The sequence below is a fragment of the Heterodontus francisci genome, chromosome 26 (assembly GCF_036365525.1).
Source record: "Heterodontus francisci isolate sHetFra1 chromosome 26, sHetFra1.hap1, whole genome shotgun sequence".
Lineage (NCBI taxonomy): Eukaryota > Metazoa > Chordata > Chondrichthyes > Heterodontiformes > Heterodontidae > Heterodontus > Heterodontus francisci.
In genome coordinates this window covers 29,014,688-29,029,794 of record NC_090396.1, presented here as the reverse complement: position 1 = coordinate 29,029,794, position 15,107 = coordinate 29,014,688, and the positions used below count along the sequence as shown (strand labels likewise).

The following is a 15,107-nucleotide window of genomic DNA, read 5'->3' as shown; positions in this document are numbered from 1 at the left end:
GTCACTTCTGTTACAAGTTTACAGGTGTGGCCGCAAGGCATCATGTGGCAGCTGTGGCCACAAATAATTATTTTTTTTAAAAAGAAACTTTAAACTCAAGACTCATACACCTTAATATATGGACAATAAGATTCAATGTTGGTCTGACTGAACGTTGTGAAGTACAAACAAGGCACGATTAGTAGCTGGTTTGCTAACAGAAGATGCATTTGCAAATCACAGAGTACTATTGTTAGTAATTATGGCGACCCATGACCCTGAGTTCTCTTTCCTCAGTGGAAAATTTCTAGCAGGGAGGAGCGAATAGCGGGAATATTACCAGCAGCTTTGATGGCAGGCGTGGGGGGAAATTTTTTAAATGGCGCATCAGGTTGTCCTCCTGACGAATTCCGCCTTCAGCCCAACTTGCTGGAGGCAGGTGAGTAATGGAGGTGGCTAACCTCCCTCACCCTGGTGGGATCCTACTGGCGGCAAACAGGGCCCATGCTGCGGGGGTAGCCCGGCCAGTCCCTGGAGGCAGTCTCCTGATGAAAGGCTGGGAGAGGCCAACCAAGACACAATTATTCATTTTTCCCTCCCTCCCCTCCCCCCCTTCCACCCCTCGTCACTTCTGTCACAGGATTACAGCTGCGGTCGCAAAGCATCTTGTGGCAGCTGCGGCGACAAATAATTTTTAAAATTTCCAACGTCTTCAGGGGCTCCCTCTATCTTGAGGCACCCTGGCATTCTGCTGCCTGCCTGCCACAGCTGGGGCTGCTAGCAGGACAACTCTGCAGGCCCTCTCATTGGCCTAGCCGGGTGCATGTCGACCTGCCATCCTTAATTGGACGCCACTCCTGGAGGCGGCCTATTAATTGGCCAGCTCCGGCAAGATCACACAGGTGAGCAGCCAGGCAGCACCAGCAGGGTTGGGACCTGCTTTTGGTCCTGACCTTTGATAATCTTTAAAGGCAGTAAGATTCCACCCAATACGTTTGAATTGGAAAGGGGGAGGAATCTTGGTTAACTTGGATTTTTAACCAGATTTACTCTTAATATCCTAAAGTTTCAATTTATATTTTATATGTAGTATTGTGCCCTAATGAGGTGAGGTGAGAGTGACTGCCCTTGACATCAAGGCAGCATTTGACCGAATATGGCATCAAGGAGCCCTCGCAAAACTAAGGTCAATGGGAATCGGGGGAACCCCTCTGCCGGCTGGAGTCATACCTAGCGCAAAGGAAGATGGTTGTGATTGTTGGAAGTAAATCATCTGAGCTCCAGGACATCACTGCAGGAGTTCCTCAGGGTAGTGACCTAGGCCCAACCATCTTCAGCTGCTTCCTCAATGACCTTCCTTCAATCATAAGGTCAGAAGCGGGGATGTTCGCTGATGATTGCACAATGTTCAGCACCATTTGCGACTCCTCAGATACTGAAGCAGTCCGTGTAGAAATGCAGCAAGACTTGGACAATATCCAGGCTTGGGCTGATAAGTGGCAAGTAACATTCGTGCCACACAAGTGCTAGGCAATGACCATCTCCAACAAGAGAGAATCTAACCATCTCCCCTTGACATTCAATGGCACTATCATCGCTGAATCCCCCACTATCAACATCCTAGGGGCCACCATTGACCAGAAACTGAACTGGAGTAGCCATATAAATACCGTGGCTACAAAAGCAAGTAGAGGCTAGGAATCCTGAAGCGACTAACTCACCTCCTGACTCCCCAAAGCCTGCCCACCATCTTCTAGGCACAAGTCAGGAGTGTGATGGAATACTCTCCACTTGCCTGGATGGGTGCAGCTCCAACAACACTCAAGAAGCTCGACACCATCCAGGACAAAGCAGCCCGCTTGACTGGCACCCCATACACAACCTTCAACATTCACTCCCTCCACCACCAACGCACAGTGACAGCAGTGTGTACCATCTACAAGATGCACTGCAACAACACACCAAGGCTCCTTAGACAGCACCTTCCAAACCCACGACCTCTACCAACTGGAAGGACAAGGGCAGCAAATGCATGGGAACACCACCACCTGCAAGTTCCCTTCTTTGTCACAAACAATCCTGACTTGGAACTATATCGCCGTTCCTTCACTGTCGCTGGGTCAAAATCCTGGAACTCCCTTCCTAACAGCACTGTGGGTGTACTTACCCCACATGGACTGCAGCGGTTCAAGAAGGCAGCTCACCACCACCTTCTCAAGGGCAATTAGGGATGGGCAATAAATGCTGGCCTGGCCTGGTCAGCGATGTCCACATCCCATGAATGAATAAAAAAAATATATAAACTCAGACAATAAAATAAATCCTAATTTACCTGGTCGGGAAATAATAAAGTGGAATGATTTTTTGTGAGAAGCATAAGGTGCCATCAAACGATTTGTCCAGTCATGCAAGGTTGCTGCATTAGGCCTCTGTCCATTTTTTTCCCCACACCTCTTGCCTGGCTTGACAACAACTAATGGGGAATTGACACTCTTTTTCCATAAACTACACAGTCTACACTCTGGCCTGTGTTCCAAGACACTAACTTATCTCAGGGTTGAGATGACATTTGAAAACTGCTTGATCTTTGCTTTGTTGCTGCAGTTTATTTATGTCACTTAAACCCTAAGGTGTGCTATGGCCTTGTTAATACACTGTAATATTGTGCATTAATCCCTATGTAAAAGCCAGGAAGTTTAAAGATAAGTATTTTCTACAGGCCAGCTAAGCAGGAGGTTATAGTCAAAGAAACTGGTATGAAGATAAGCTTCTGGCAGAACACACTGTTACTTTTCAAAAAGTACAGCAAATGTGAATTAAAATCTCAAAAGATTAACATATTTCTGGGAAACCCCCAGTACCTAAAAGGGAGGAGCCTTTCAGTAGTGATAGGTATGTTAGTTGCCGATTGCTTTTCAATGCATCTCCTGCAGTTTCATGCTGCGCGCCTGGCTGACCTCAAGCTGGTACGGTGGACCTTGTCCTTAGCAGAGACTAGCCCGGGTTCGGGTGTCAGAGTCCAGTTGCCCTCCCTACAGGCACCAACACACACTTCATGGATGATAATGAAGGGCTTGCCTCCTGATCTCTGCAAATTTTGTTCTTGTCACAGTTCTCCAGCTCCGACTCCAGCAACGGCGAACCCGTGAACAGCTTGCAGACCAAGGCATCATGCCCCGTAAGTACATTTGAGTTCTCCTTCCTCTTTCATGATATCAAAATAATATATATGCATATGCAATGATGTTAAATGTTTTTTTTAAAAACTAGCAGGAAGCCACTGTCTATCATCTGTTATGCTACAAATAGACTTAAGCATAAAGTAACCTCTTTGAGCTCATTGAAATGTAGTCGTAACTGTGAACCCAAAAAGTATTCTTTAGCTATTTTCAGTTCCTTCAGCTGCACTTATAAGAACCAGGAGCAGGAGTAGGTAATTCAGCCGCTCGAGCCTGCTCCGCCATTCAATACGATCGTGGCTGATCTCATCTTGGCCTCAACTCCACTTTCCTGCCCATTCTCCATAACCCTTCAACCCATTTCTAATTATGCACAAAGTATGCACTAAATCAAATTAATTACTTGGTGGGGGGAGGGGCAGTAAATGCCATTTGAAAATTTAAATGGAGAGAGACTCATGTTTGGTACTCTGTTATGTTCTGTTTAATAGCTATAGTTTACCCAATATCATCTTGCACTCCTGCCAGCAGATTGCAGTGCTTTTATTCTGGAGGATGTGGCACTTTCTCATGTGAATTCTCATAGCCAAGGCATGGTTATTGTGTGTCTGCTGAAGAAGCCAGAATTTCTGACAAATTAGGGTCCAACTGACCAGGCAGCAACTATTAAAAGGAATGGAGCTTATTGAGATTCTCAGCAATCAAAGGATTAAGTGTGCAGACTCACTTATACTGGGATGTAAGGGATGTATTTATGGAAAAATAACTATAGCATTTCAGAACCATTGTGTAACTTGTTTGAATTTTATGGGTACGTTAGCATAGTTCTTATGTGGCTTAGTTAGCGGTGCAGAAGATTGGACTAACAATCTGGCGAACCCGAGTTCAAACCCCATCCTGACAGTTTGAGAATCTAATTTCACTCAAAAAAAAAAAAAAATCTGGAAATAAAAGTTGGTGTCTGTAAAAGTGGCAATGAAGCTGTCAGATTTTCGTGAAGACCCAACTAGTTCACTAAGGAAATTTGTCGTCTTTATCCAGTCTGGTCTGTGTGTGACTCGAGATCCACTCTAACCTGGTTGACTCTTAACTTCCCTCTGAACTAGTCTAGCAAGTCACTCTGTTGTAACACCACCTTCTCAGGGAAATCATGGGTGGGCAATAAATGCCAGCCTTACCAGCAATGCCCATATCTGAGGAATGAATTAAAAATAACTTTACTGAAATATTTAAGTTGTGAATAAATGCATATTGCACTCATTTACAAGTAGACGGTAATCATGTGTAAGTAGACTTCAAAGTTTCACTTTGTTCTGGAAAAATGCAAATAATTTTTGAGGTTCATACCTATGTGGATTTTTGAAATATCTTACTAGCGGATCCCCTGTGACAATGCTGTCAGAGTCAGAAACTTCTTTGGAGTGACAGAAACATTTGACCATATAACCCTGTATTATTCTGCTGCTAAGATGGAGTTATGTTTGATCTTCCCTGCCTGTTTAGGGCCATATAGTCTGTGAATAGGCATATGCTGAAGTCACTTGGAGGCTAATTGCTTTCCTTTTTAAAATGTATTTCTTAAATACAATATAGAAATTTGCATGTGATAGATCACCGAACACGTTTGTATACTGAGGGATCTGATGCATTGCTCAGAGTGAGTCCGAACTTGTAGCAAGTGTTGCCATAAGGAAGTAGAGGAGGAGGTATCTACTATTACATCTATTGAAATAATTTGAAAAGCAGCATCTAACACTTCTGGACACAGAATGAAGCAAATATTTTTTGACTGATTCTAGGAAAACATATCTTTTCTTACCCATTACATAAACAAATCTTTATGTAAACAGAGATTGCCTTTGAATTTTCAGTATAAAAATAAAGTACAGGTGCTCTAATCATATATACAATCCCCATCTCTTTCCCTGGGCCAGCAACTCTGAAATAAAAGCTGAAAACTGGATTAGTCTTCCTTGAAAAGCGTCTCACATTCATCTCCCAATTTCTTTTCAAATCATTTGGAAAAACAAACCCACAAATAGTGTTACAGCCTAAGGTTTCCTTTTCTTCTGAATCATATTGACTCACGCTAAACATGCTCCAAATTGTACATGTTCAGCTTGTGGTATCCTGACAATTACTGGCATGGGTTTAATTGTTATCTCATTCAATTTTGCAAATTGTAGCTCTAGAAAGACTGTCAACACCAAGTCCAGGTTTGAAGAGAGGCTCAGGTTTCCAAGTAAAATTTTTATTGAAGGTCTGAGACAAAAAACATTTTTGTGGTCTATTGTGATATTTATTTTTCTGCTTTTAAAATATGAGAAATTTTATTTTAAGAGCTGAATATGAGTTCATGAAAGAAACATGTCGGACAAACGTTTTTATAAAATTCATTTCCATGTCCGCTTTTTTTTTTAAGTTGTTAGAGTTTTGTCACTTTTAGTTTTCAATGTGTGGAGAGTGCTGGTCACATGGTCACATTTACTGCCTGTCCATACTCAGTCTGAGAACGTGCTTCAAAAACAATAACAACTTATATTTATGTAGCACTTTTAACATAATAAAACCTCCCAAGGCGCTTCACAGGAGCATTATAAAACAAAGTATGACAATAAGCCACAAAAGGAGAGATTAGGTCAGATGACCAAATGCTTAGTCAAGGAGGTATGGTTTAAGGAGTGTCATAAAGGAGGAAATGTGAGGTGGAGAGGTGTAGGGAGGGTATTCCAGAGCTTAAGGCCTAGGCAACTGAAAACGTGCCCACCAGTGGTGGAGCAATTAAAATGAGGAATGCACAACAGGCCAGAATTATCTTGGAGGGTTGTGGGGTTGGAGGAGATTACAGAGATAGGGAAGAGCAAGGCCACAGAGGGATTGAAAACAAGAATGAGAATTTTAAAATCAAATTGTTGCTTGCCGGGGAGCAAGTATAGGTCAGCGAGCACAGAGATGATAGATGAATAGGACTTGGTGCGAGTTAAGATATGGGCAGCAGAGTTTTTGATGACCTCAAGTTTATGGAGAGTAGAATGTGGGAGACCAGCCAGGAGTGCATTGGAATAGTCAAGTCCAGAAATAACAAAGGCATGAATGAGGGTTTCAGCAGCAGATGAGCTGAGGTAGTGCAGAATTGGGCAGAGGAGGTGGAAATAGGCAGTCTTAGTGAAGGCACGAATATGAGATTGGAAGCTCATCTTGGGGTCAAATGTGACACCAAAGAGAGACTGGCTTAATCTCAGACAGTTGCTAGGGCCAGGGTGGAGTTGGTAGCTAGGGAACAGAGCAGGGACCAAAGATAATGGCTTCAGTCTTACCAATATTTAATTGGAGAAAATTTCTGCTCATCCAGTACTGGATGCCGGAAGAGTAGTATGATAATTTAGCAACAGTGGAGGAGTCAGGAGAAGTGGTAGTGAAGTAGAGCTGAGTGTTATTAGCATACATGTGAAAAGTAATGCTGTACTTTCGGATGATGTTGCCGTGGGGCAGCATGTAGATGAAAAGTAGGAGGGGGCTAAGGATAGATCTTTGGGGGACACTAGAGGTAACAGTGTGGGAGTAGGAAGAGAAGCTATTGCAAGTGAGTCTCTGGCTATGATCCAGTAGATGAGAATGGAACCAGGTGAGAGCAGTCCCACCCAGCTGGGTGACAGTGGAGAGGCACTGGAGGAGGATGGTGCGGCTAACCATGTCAGAGACTGCAGACAGTTCGAGAAGGACGAGGAGGGAAAGTTTATCTTTGTCACAGTTGGATAGGATGTCATTTGTGACTTTGATAAGAGCTGTTTTGGTACTGTGGCTGCGGTGGAAACCTGATTGGAGGCATTCAAACATGGAGTTCTGGGAAAGATGGGAATGGATTTGGAAGGTGACAACACATTCAAAGACTTTGGAGAGTAAAACGAGGTTGGAGATGCAACAGTAGTTTGCAAGGGCAGTGGGGTCAAGGGTTGTTTTTTTGAGGAGGGAGTGATGATGGAAGATTTAAAGGAGAGAGGGACAACACCTGAAGAGAGAGAACCATTTACAGTATCAGCTAACATGGGGACCAGGAGGGGAAATTTGGTGATTAGCAGTTTAGTGGAAAAAGGATCAAGGGAAGAAGAGGTGGGTCTAATGCACAAGATGAACTCAGAGAGGACATGAGGGGAGATAGGAGAGAAACTAGAGAGAGATACGAGTTCAGGGCTAGGGCAGGGGGAGCATTATAGGAAGTCTGGCCAGGTGGGCTAGTGGCAGGAAGGGATGTGGCAGAGGCAGCTGATTCAGATAGTCTCGATCTTAGTGACAAAAAGTCGATGAGCTCCTCGCACTTATTGGAGGTGAAGGTAGAGGGGATAGGGGTTTAAGGGTTCTGAGCCTATTCCTTGAACTGCTGCAGCCCTCATGCTGATGGTGATCTCACAATGGTGTTAGGTAAGAATTTGCATGACATTGGTTCAACAATGATGAAAGCAGTGTGATATATTTCCAAGTCCATGATGTGTGACTTAAAGTAGGACCTAAATGTTAGCAATTTGAGTCATTTAATTTCTGTTCTTTTTAGTGTTCTGACTTACTGACTTACATTTCATATTTATAAAAGAGCAAATAACAAGTGTGATGGCTAACTTTTGATATGGAAATTATGACATGTCAGATGCAAAACATAGATAGCTATCAATGTTATTGAATTTCTGCATAATACTTCAGAAAAAACATATACAAACAAAGGTGGTCATTTGGAATGTAGAGAAAGTGTCTCAGTACCCTAATTCTTCACACAAATTGCAGGCATAAATTTCTCAATCGTAATACTGAAGATAATCTGTTAACATTAATGAGTTATCATCAGCGTTATAGCCAAGGCCAGACGTTTGTAACTTTTACTTGATCTTAGCAATGAATGACATACCAAAAAAAAACAAAGCCATTATTCCAGCCTGGAAACTGAAGGGCTATCAAAGTTTGATTTAATTCAACAACAACATATTTAATACAGTAAAACCTCCCAAAGGCTTTCATAGAACGTTACTGGAGAAAATTTGATACCGAGTCATATAAATATAGCAGGTGTTGTAGTTTGCTGATATCAACTTCACATTCATTGAATTAGGACTAAAATCTCGTAATCCCTCATTTCAAATTCAGATATTTAAAACTGCTCATAGTATACGTACATTCTAAAAGATCACACAATCCAAGCAGTGGGTTTTGGTCAGAGCAAATTGGTCCGCCAGCCTCATTTGCTACTTACCAGCAAGATGCTGGTATCAGTCCCAGTAGCAGCTCAACAGTCCCAGGGTGGGGGAAAGATCAGCTGGCTCAGATGCAGTTGAGCCAGCCAAGGTCCATAGGAGAGTCCAGTTGCGGAGGAGGGGAGCAGTGATTGCGGGTGGCCATGGTTTAGTATGGAGCCAGGTAGGAGAGCAACTGGCTCCATATTAATGTAAGTTTAAAAAATTGAAACTTACCTTTCTGGTGGAAGTCTGTAGTGGTCCCTTTCAGGCTGCTGGTTTGGGCGAAAAGCACCTGAGGTAACTGACTGAAGCAAATTGGATTTTACAAATGGGTCCTGAAAGATACCTTAGGCCCCCAATTTGGATAGGAAATTACTTACTCTCTGTTTCAGGCACTTACCCAGGACACCTACAAGGCAGCCCTAAGCCATATGTCGGGCAGTAGACTTCCAGCGCAGAATGAAGATGCTCACACCGCCCACCATATTGGACCCTTAAGTGCCTAATTTATGCCTGTAAAACGAGTGCAATGCAATACAATTCCTATGCCCCTGAATCAGTCATACTGAGGAATATTAATCCCAAAAAAACAAAATACGGTGGGGCATACTGAGTTCTTAAAGGGACATCACTCTTAAAGCGATCATACAACATCCCCTTTCTTTCCAAAGATATGTCTCGTATGCTACAAGTAAAAACACATAAAATTGGACAATATCAAAATTAGTTGTACAGGGATAGAGATTATGGAATTTACAAGTATAAAGAGATGGATTATAAAATTTATGAGTGCAGAAGCTTAAAAGTCCATATATTGTTTCGGTGGTTTGACAACTCTTCCAGATCTGGTTATGGTATAACCTTCTGGGGATGTGGATTTCACCCTTGGCTCTTTTTGGTTTGCAGACATATTGTCAATGTGTTGTTTGTTGTCTTGTTGTTCCATCATACCCTCATCACCGGAGTGTTTTCTTTCAAATCCGCTGTGCGCAATTGGAGTATTGCACACTTTTAATTGGCATCAGTTCCTCCTCAACACTGCTCCATTAGATGTTGTAACCTCAGAAGATCTAGGCTCATTGCATACTTTGGATACCTCTGCGGGTAACCATGTTCTCATTGTGGAGTGTACGACCTGATTTTTTGACCTACGTATAGCTGAGGTAGTTCCGCCCTTGCATGTCGGTCATGCGCCATCTTCATTCTCCCTTGTTTTTCAAACAGTGTCTCCTACATCTCTGAGAATTTGGACAGATGATGGCTTGGCAGAATCATTCGCACTTGTCTGTCAAACATAATCTCTGCTGGTGACGGTAAGCCCATATCCATAGGTGTAGCTCTGAGGTGTAACATGGCAACACGAAAATCTTGTTTCGTTGTCCTACACTTCAGGATAAGTGATATGCCAGCAAGACAATTAGATCTAGGATAATATGGTGAGGATGTCACATGGTTTACGTCCCATTTGGCACACATGGCCCTGAAAGGCCTGCCAATATACTTGGCCTGTTGTCCGAAATATGGAACTCAGTGTGCCTGCAACAATCGCACTTGAAGCATCTTTTACCTGTCCGACAATTGGAAATTTGTAGAAATAATTGGTGACTAAGATAAAGTCATCTCCATTAACAGTAAATAGGTCAGTGGTGAATTTGGACCAAGGGACTGATGAAATCTCGTGAGGGTGTAGAAGTTCTTTGCGTTGGTGTGGTTGGTGGCTCTGGCATAACTCATATATCTTCACTAACCTTTTGGTGTCACTGTTGATCCCTGGCCAATAAAAAGTGTCTCATGCCAGTCATCTCCTTCGCTCTATGTGGCCTTGGTGAAGTTGTGACTGGAGGTCCTCTCGGAGAGTTTTGGGCACAATCACTTGTTTTCCTTTGAAGGTAATGCCTCTCGAGATAGCGAGTTCATCTCTATAAGGCCAAAAGCATCTGAGGGTTTCTGGCACCTCTTTTACCGTATCAGGCCAGCCTTCTATGATGATCCTCCACAGTGCCTTCAGTTGTGGGTCATTGGCTGTTTCTGATTGTAGTTGGTCACATTTGTGCTGACCAAAATGCAATAAATCGATTTTGAGCACAGCTTCCACCTCGATGTCCATGCTGTCTACTTGTAGATCCAGTGGAACTTCTTCATTATTGCTCGGGTTTTGCAGTCTGCTCAGCGTATCCAAGGTGACCATTTTGGTACCCGGGGCACCCCTATACTTTCACTGAAAGTCGCTGTAGTCGAAGTGGTGCGCCTGTCAATGGTTAGCGCCAGATCATCTCCAGTGGTTTGTGGCCAATTTCCACAGTGAACTGCTTACCGAACAGGTAGGTGTGGAACCTTGTGATTCCAAACACCAAAGCAAGTGTTTCACACTCTGTGTTTGAGTAATTGGACTGTGCTGAGGATCCGAATGCAATTGTTTGTCATCCTGTAGGATACACACTCCTAAACCTTTCTGTGAGGCATTGACTTCCAGGATTGTCTTCTTCCTTGGATCATAGTACTGCAGGATACAGGTTTCTGCTGACAATGCTTGTTTGAGCGATTTAAACACGTACTGATGGTCCTCCTTATATATATATGATTTGATTTATTTGATTTAGAGATACAGCACTGAAACAGGCCCTTCGGCCCACTGAGTCTGTGCCGACCATTAACCACCCATTTATACTAATCCTACACTAATCCCATATTCCTACCACATCCTCATCTGTCCCTATATTCCCCTACCACCCACCTATACTAGGGGCAATTTATAATGGCCAATTTACCTATCAACGTGCAAGTCTTTTGGCTGTGGGAGGAAACCGGAGCACCCGGAGGAAACCCACGCAGACACAGGGAGAACTTGCAAACTCCACACAGGCAGTACCCAGAATTGAACCCGGGTAGCTGGAGCTGTGAGGCTGCGGTGCTAACCACTGCGCCGCCCATATGGTATGTCTTTCTTTAAGAGCTCTCTCAGTGATGATGCTTTGTCAGAAAAATTTGGAATGTATGGTGCCAAGAAGTTGAAAAATCCAAGGCATCTCGATAGATCTTCTTTGTCTTGTGCAGTAGGCATATACCTTACATCTTCAACTTTGCCTGGGTCAGGACGGATTCTGCAACCTGGATAGATGGAGCCAAAGAAATTGTTCTGACTTACATTCACCTTGTGTTATCTTAAGCAACACAATGTGGTACATGAATTCCAGTTCCTTGAAGATATCTAGTAGGTTTATTAACAGCTAAACTAATACACACAATACAGAGCAAACTATATGCAAAACCTTTGTCCAGGATGTTACAGTGCAGAGTGACTATGGCTTCTCGTCACATGACTACATCCTGGTACTTAGCTCCTTCGCATACTGAGTTCTTAAAGGGATATTACTCTTAAAGCAATCATACAACAGCTGTGGCAGGACCTTGGAGGAGATTGTCGAGGGTACTTCATTGCAAAAGAAGGATTATTCTTGGCCATTATACAAACCATTGTTCTGTCAGAATGGTAATTAAAATTGGAGGGTTTTTCTGAACAAACATTTTATTTTCGTTCAAACGTACTTTTAACAAAGACGAACATAGATGTTATTTTGTTTATCCTAATGCCCATCCAGCAGTCTCATGGAAAATTCCACGCCACCTGAAGGCAGGATTGGGCTTGTCTGTGACACCTGCTGTGGTTGAATAGTTTGCTGGCAGTCGTACGTGAATAGCCACTTGGGCTGCTTATACCTCTGGAACCAAAGCCTGGTTGAATCATCATGGTCAGGAGAGTAGAGAGGTTATTGCCACTCTGGGGAGGCGGAAGCATAAGAGCCCAGCGCTGTTACTCCATTGTCATCTACAAGTGAATTTTTGTGACTTCACTTGTGTCATCACAGGTGAATAAACAATAGGGAAGAGCATGTTTTATAACATCACAGGGATGACCATGTCTGTGTTAAAAAGAAATACTGAACTATAATCTCATGGAGAGTGTATATACAGTGAGTACTTTTACAATGTTTATATTTTATATCTAATGGGCGGGATTTTGTGCTGGAGGCGGGAGGGGGAACCCCACCTCTGCCTTCCTGTGTCCAGCACGCCACCCCCCCAATCCCCCAAGCGATCCTCCAGTCTTTTTCAATCAAAGTTTTAGGAGGCGAGATCCACGTCCCTTTAAAGACATTAAAGACTGGGATCTCGCCTCCAAGACCTGCCGGCTAATCAGAGGGCTGGCAGCTCAGCAGTATTGGCAGCACTGCAGTGGCCTTGGGCACAGCCCCAACGGTGCAATCCCAGAACAGAGGTAGGTGAGGGGGGGGTGGTCATGCAGTCCAGGGGGGCAGGTGTCCCGTGGGGTAAAGTTGTTCCTGGTGGGGGTCCTCCATGGGCCACAAGTTGCCCATGGAGGAGGGACACCCCAAGCCTGCAGTACAGGTACCTTGTTTTACAAGGTGTCCTCCCCGCACAGTGTTGGTGTCCTTCCCCCCCACCCCCCCACAAACCCTGGTTAATAGGCCACTTAAGTGTCTCAATTGGCCTCTGGGTGGGAAGGCCATTGTCGGCCAATCCCGCCCCCGGGAAGATCGCTGGGAGATGGGGAAGCGGTGGTACCTTCGCCCCGCTGCCCTCCCTTTGCCACCCATCATTATATTCAGTGCCCACTCCCCACCACCTCCGATCCCAGCTGAGGGGGCCTCACAAAATCGCAGCCAATATTTCTGCCGGAATTGAGCTTTAAGTACAATGAAGCAGTATTTAGCATGTTTAGAATTTTAAAAATAGTTCAGGAAAACAAATGAACTGATCGTTTAATGCAAGGAATTCCCTCAACACTGAGATCCAACAGTGATTGCATTATATTTAGATCAGCAGCCAAATAAACAACTCCAAGGCCATTATCTGACCTGTGAACATGGCAGGGTGTGAAAGGACTGTGTCAGAACCCTCAGCTGGGTGTTGTTTATCTAAAGAGCTTTATTAAAGAAGAAATTTCTGTGTGTGAATCGAATAGGATTTTGCACAATACTTAATCTTATATAGCAAAGAACAAGAGCAAAATATCATTTGAAAGTCAAATGCCAAGTAGCAGAGTTTAAACATCAGATTCATTTTGTGAATATAACACCTGCAGGTCTAACCGAGTCACTGAATGACTTTCTATTTAAGAACTATATTGTAAACAGGGGTGAGCATTTGTGGTGTCAGTCATTAGTTTAAAGTATCTAACTGGCATCTTGCAGAGCACTTACTACATTGCACATTCTCCAAGAGTCACAGTGTCTCTGACATAGAAGGGTCTTTTTTAATTCCAATCACATCATATGAAGTTCCATGTCTGAATTTGAAATAAACATCCCTGGGGAAAGTAATCACTGGAGAACTCAAGAATGCATAGAATGATAGAAACCACTTCTTCCCCAGCACCAAACCTCATACTGTTCCTTACTCATCAATAGACTTCCATACACGTCTGTTACATACCCAACTCTCAGCCACAGGGGAGTTGGTTGTGTTTTCCATTGAATCTTGAGCAACTTAATAAAACCCACAACAAGGTTACTGGGAAATCACATTCATTCCTATCACTAGATCACGACTCATTATATCTTCAAAGTATCGGATGCTTGACACTGGATTACTGGGGGATCTGAGACACGCCCATCACTTGAGTGACTGAAAATCACCTCTAGATTAACCAGGTTAATGATAAATACCCTCCCCCTGGGAGACTGAATGGAAATCTGATATACAATCCATCAGTAAACTACTAGAAAATGTACTGTACACCCATCATCAGTAAATACTGAGAGGATCAGTTATGATTACAGAGCAATCACAATTTATACTTAAATGAGAAGTCTAGACTAAATTATGTATGGAGTTGAATTGACACTGTTTCCCCAATTCCCTCCTGCTTTCTTGGCTTCTTTCTGATGTCAGGCTGTGGTTCCGCAGGCCCCTTCAGACCTTATCCACCTCTCTTCTTGTATGAACCAAAACAGAATCAGAAACAAATCCACTCCCGCTCTCACCCAAAATCCAAATGCCCACTTTGCCATAGCGAGCGCTGCTTCGCAGTCACACCTCATCCACCACGTTAAAAATTCACTCCCTCTACCACTGATGCACCATGGCTGCAGTGTGTGCCATCTACAAGATGCATTGCAGTAACTCACCAAGTCTCCTTTGACAGCACCTTCCTAACCCACGACCTCTACCACCTAGAAGGACAGGGGCAGCAGACGCATGGGAACACCACCATCTTCAAATTCCCCTCCAAGACACACAACATCTTGACTTGGAAATATATCATTGTTCCTTCACTGTTGCAGGGACAAAATCCTAGAACTCCCTCCCTAACAGCACTGTGGGTGTGTTTACATCACATGGACTGCAGTAGTTCAAGAAGGCAGCTCACGGACAATTAGGGATGGGCAATAAATCGTGACCTTTCTAGTGATGCTCACATCCCATCAATGGATTTTTAAAAAAATCAGATGTGGGAAAGCAGATTGACGTATACTCCAGGGGTGGTCAGTCCAACTCCACAGCTCAACTGGGATCACAAACTTGGCTTACACTGGCCATTGAAGCTAGTATCGTCTGGTCTGTACAGAATTAGATTGGATGTGGCCTTTACCTACTAAACCATTGGAGAAGTTAAATTCCATTATTTCTGTCTCTTTAAATTATGATATTGCTACACTAAACCACTCAAAATCAATTATTAGAATTGCTATTTACAAATCTTTTA

At 43.4% G+C, this 15,107-nt stretch overlaps 1 protein-coding gene across 13 annotated transcripts in view; it reads left to right on the top strand.

The window, feature by feature from the left end:
- LOC137384241 (myocardin-like) overlaps positions 1–15,107 on the top strand; it is a 755,068-nt gene that overhangs the window by 641,631 nt on the left and 98,330 nt on the right. For 10 of the 13 annotated variants that reach the window (XM_068057968.1, XM_068057973.1, XM_068057962.1 and 7 more), the window contains one exon: positions 3,092–3,157. The exons of the other annotated variants lie outside the window; for them this stretch is intronic. In XM_068057968.1, coding sequence (XP_067914069.1) covers positions 3,092–3,157 — 66 coding nt within the window. The remainder of the gene's footprint in view (positions 1–3,091; positions 3,158–15,107) is intronic. 13 annotated transcript variants of the gene reach the window in all.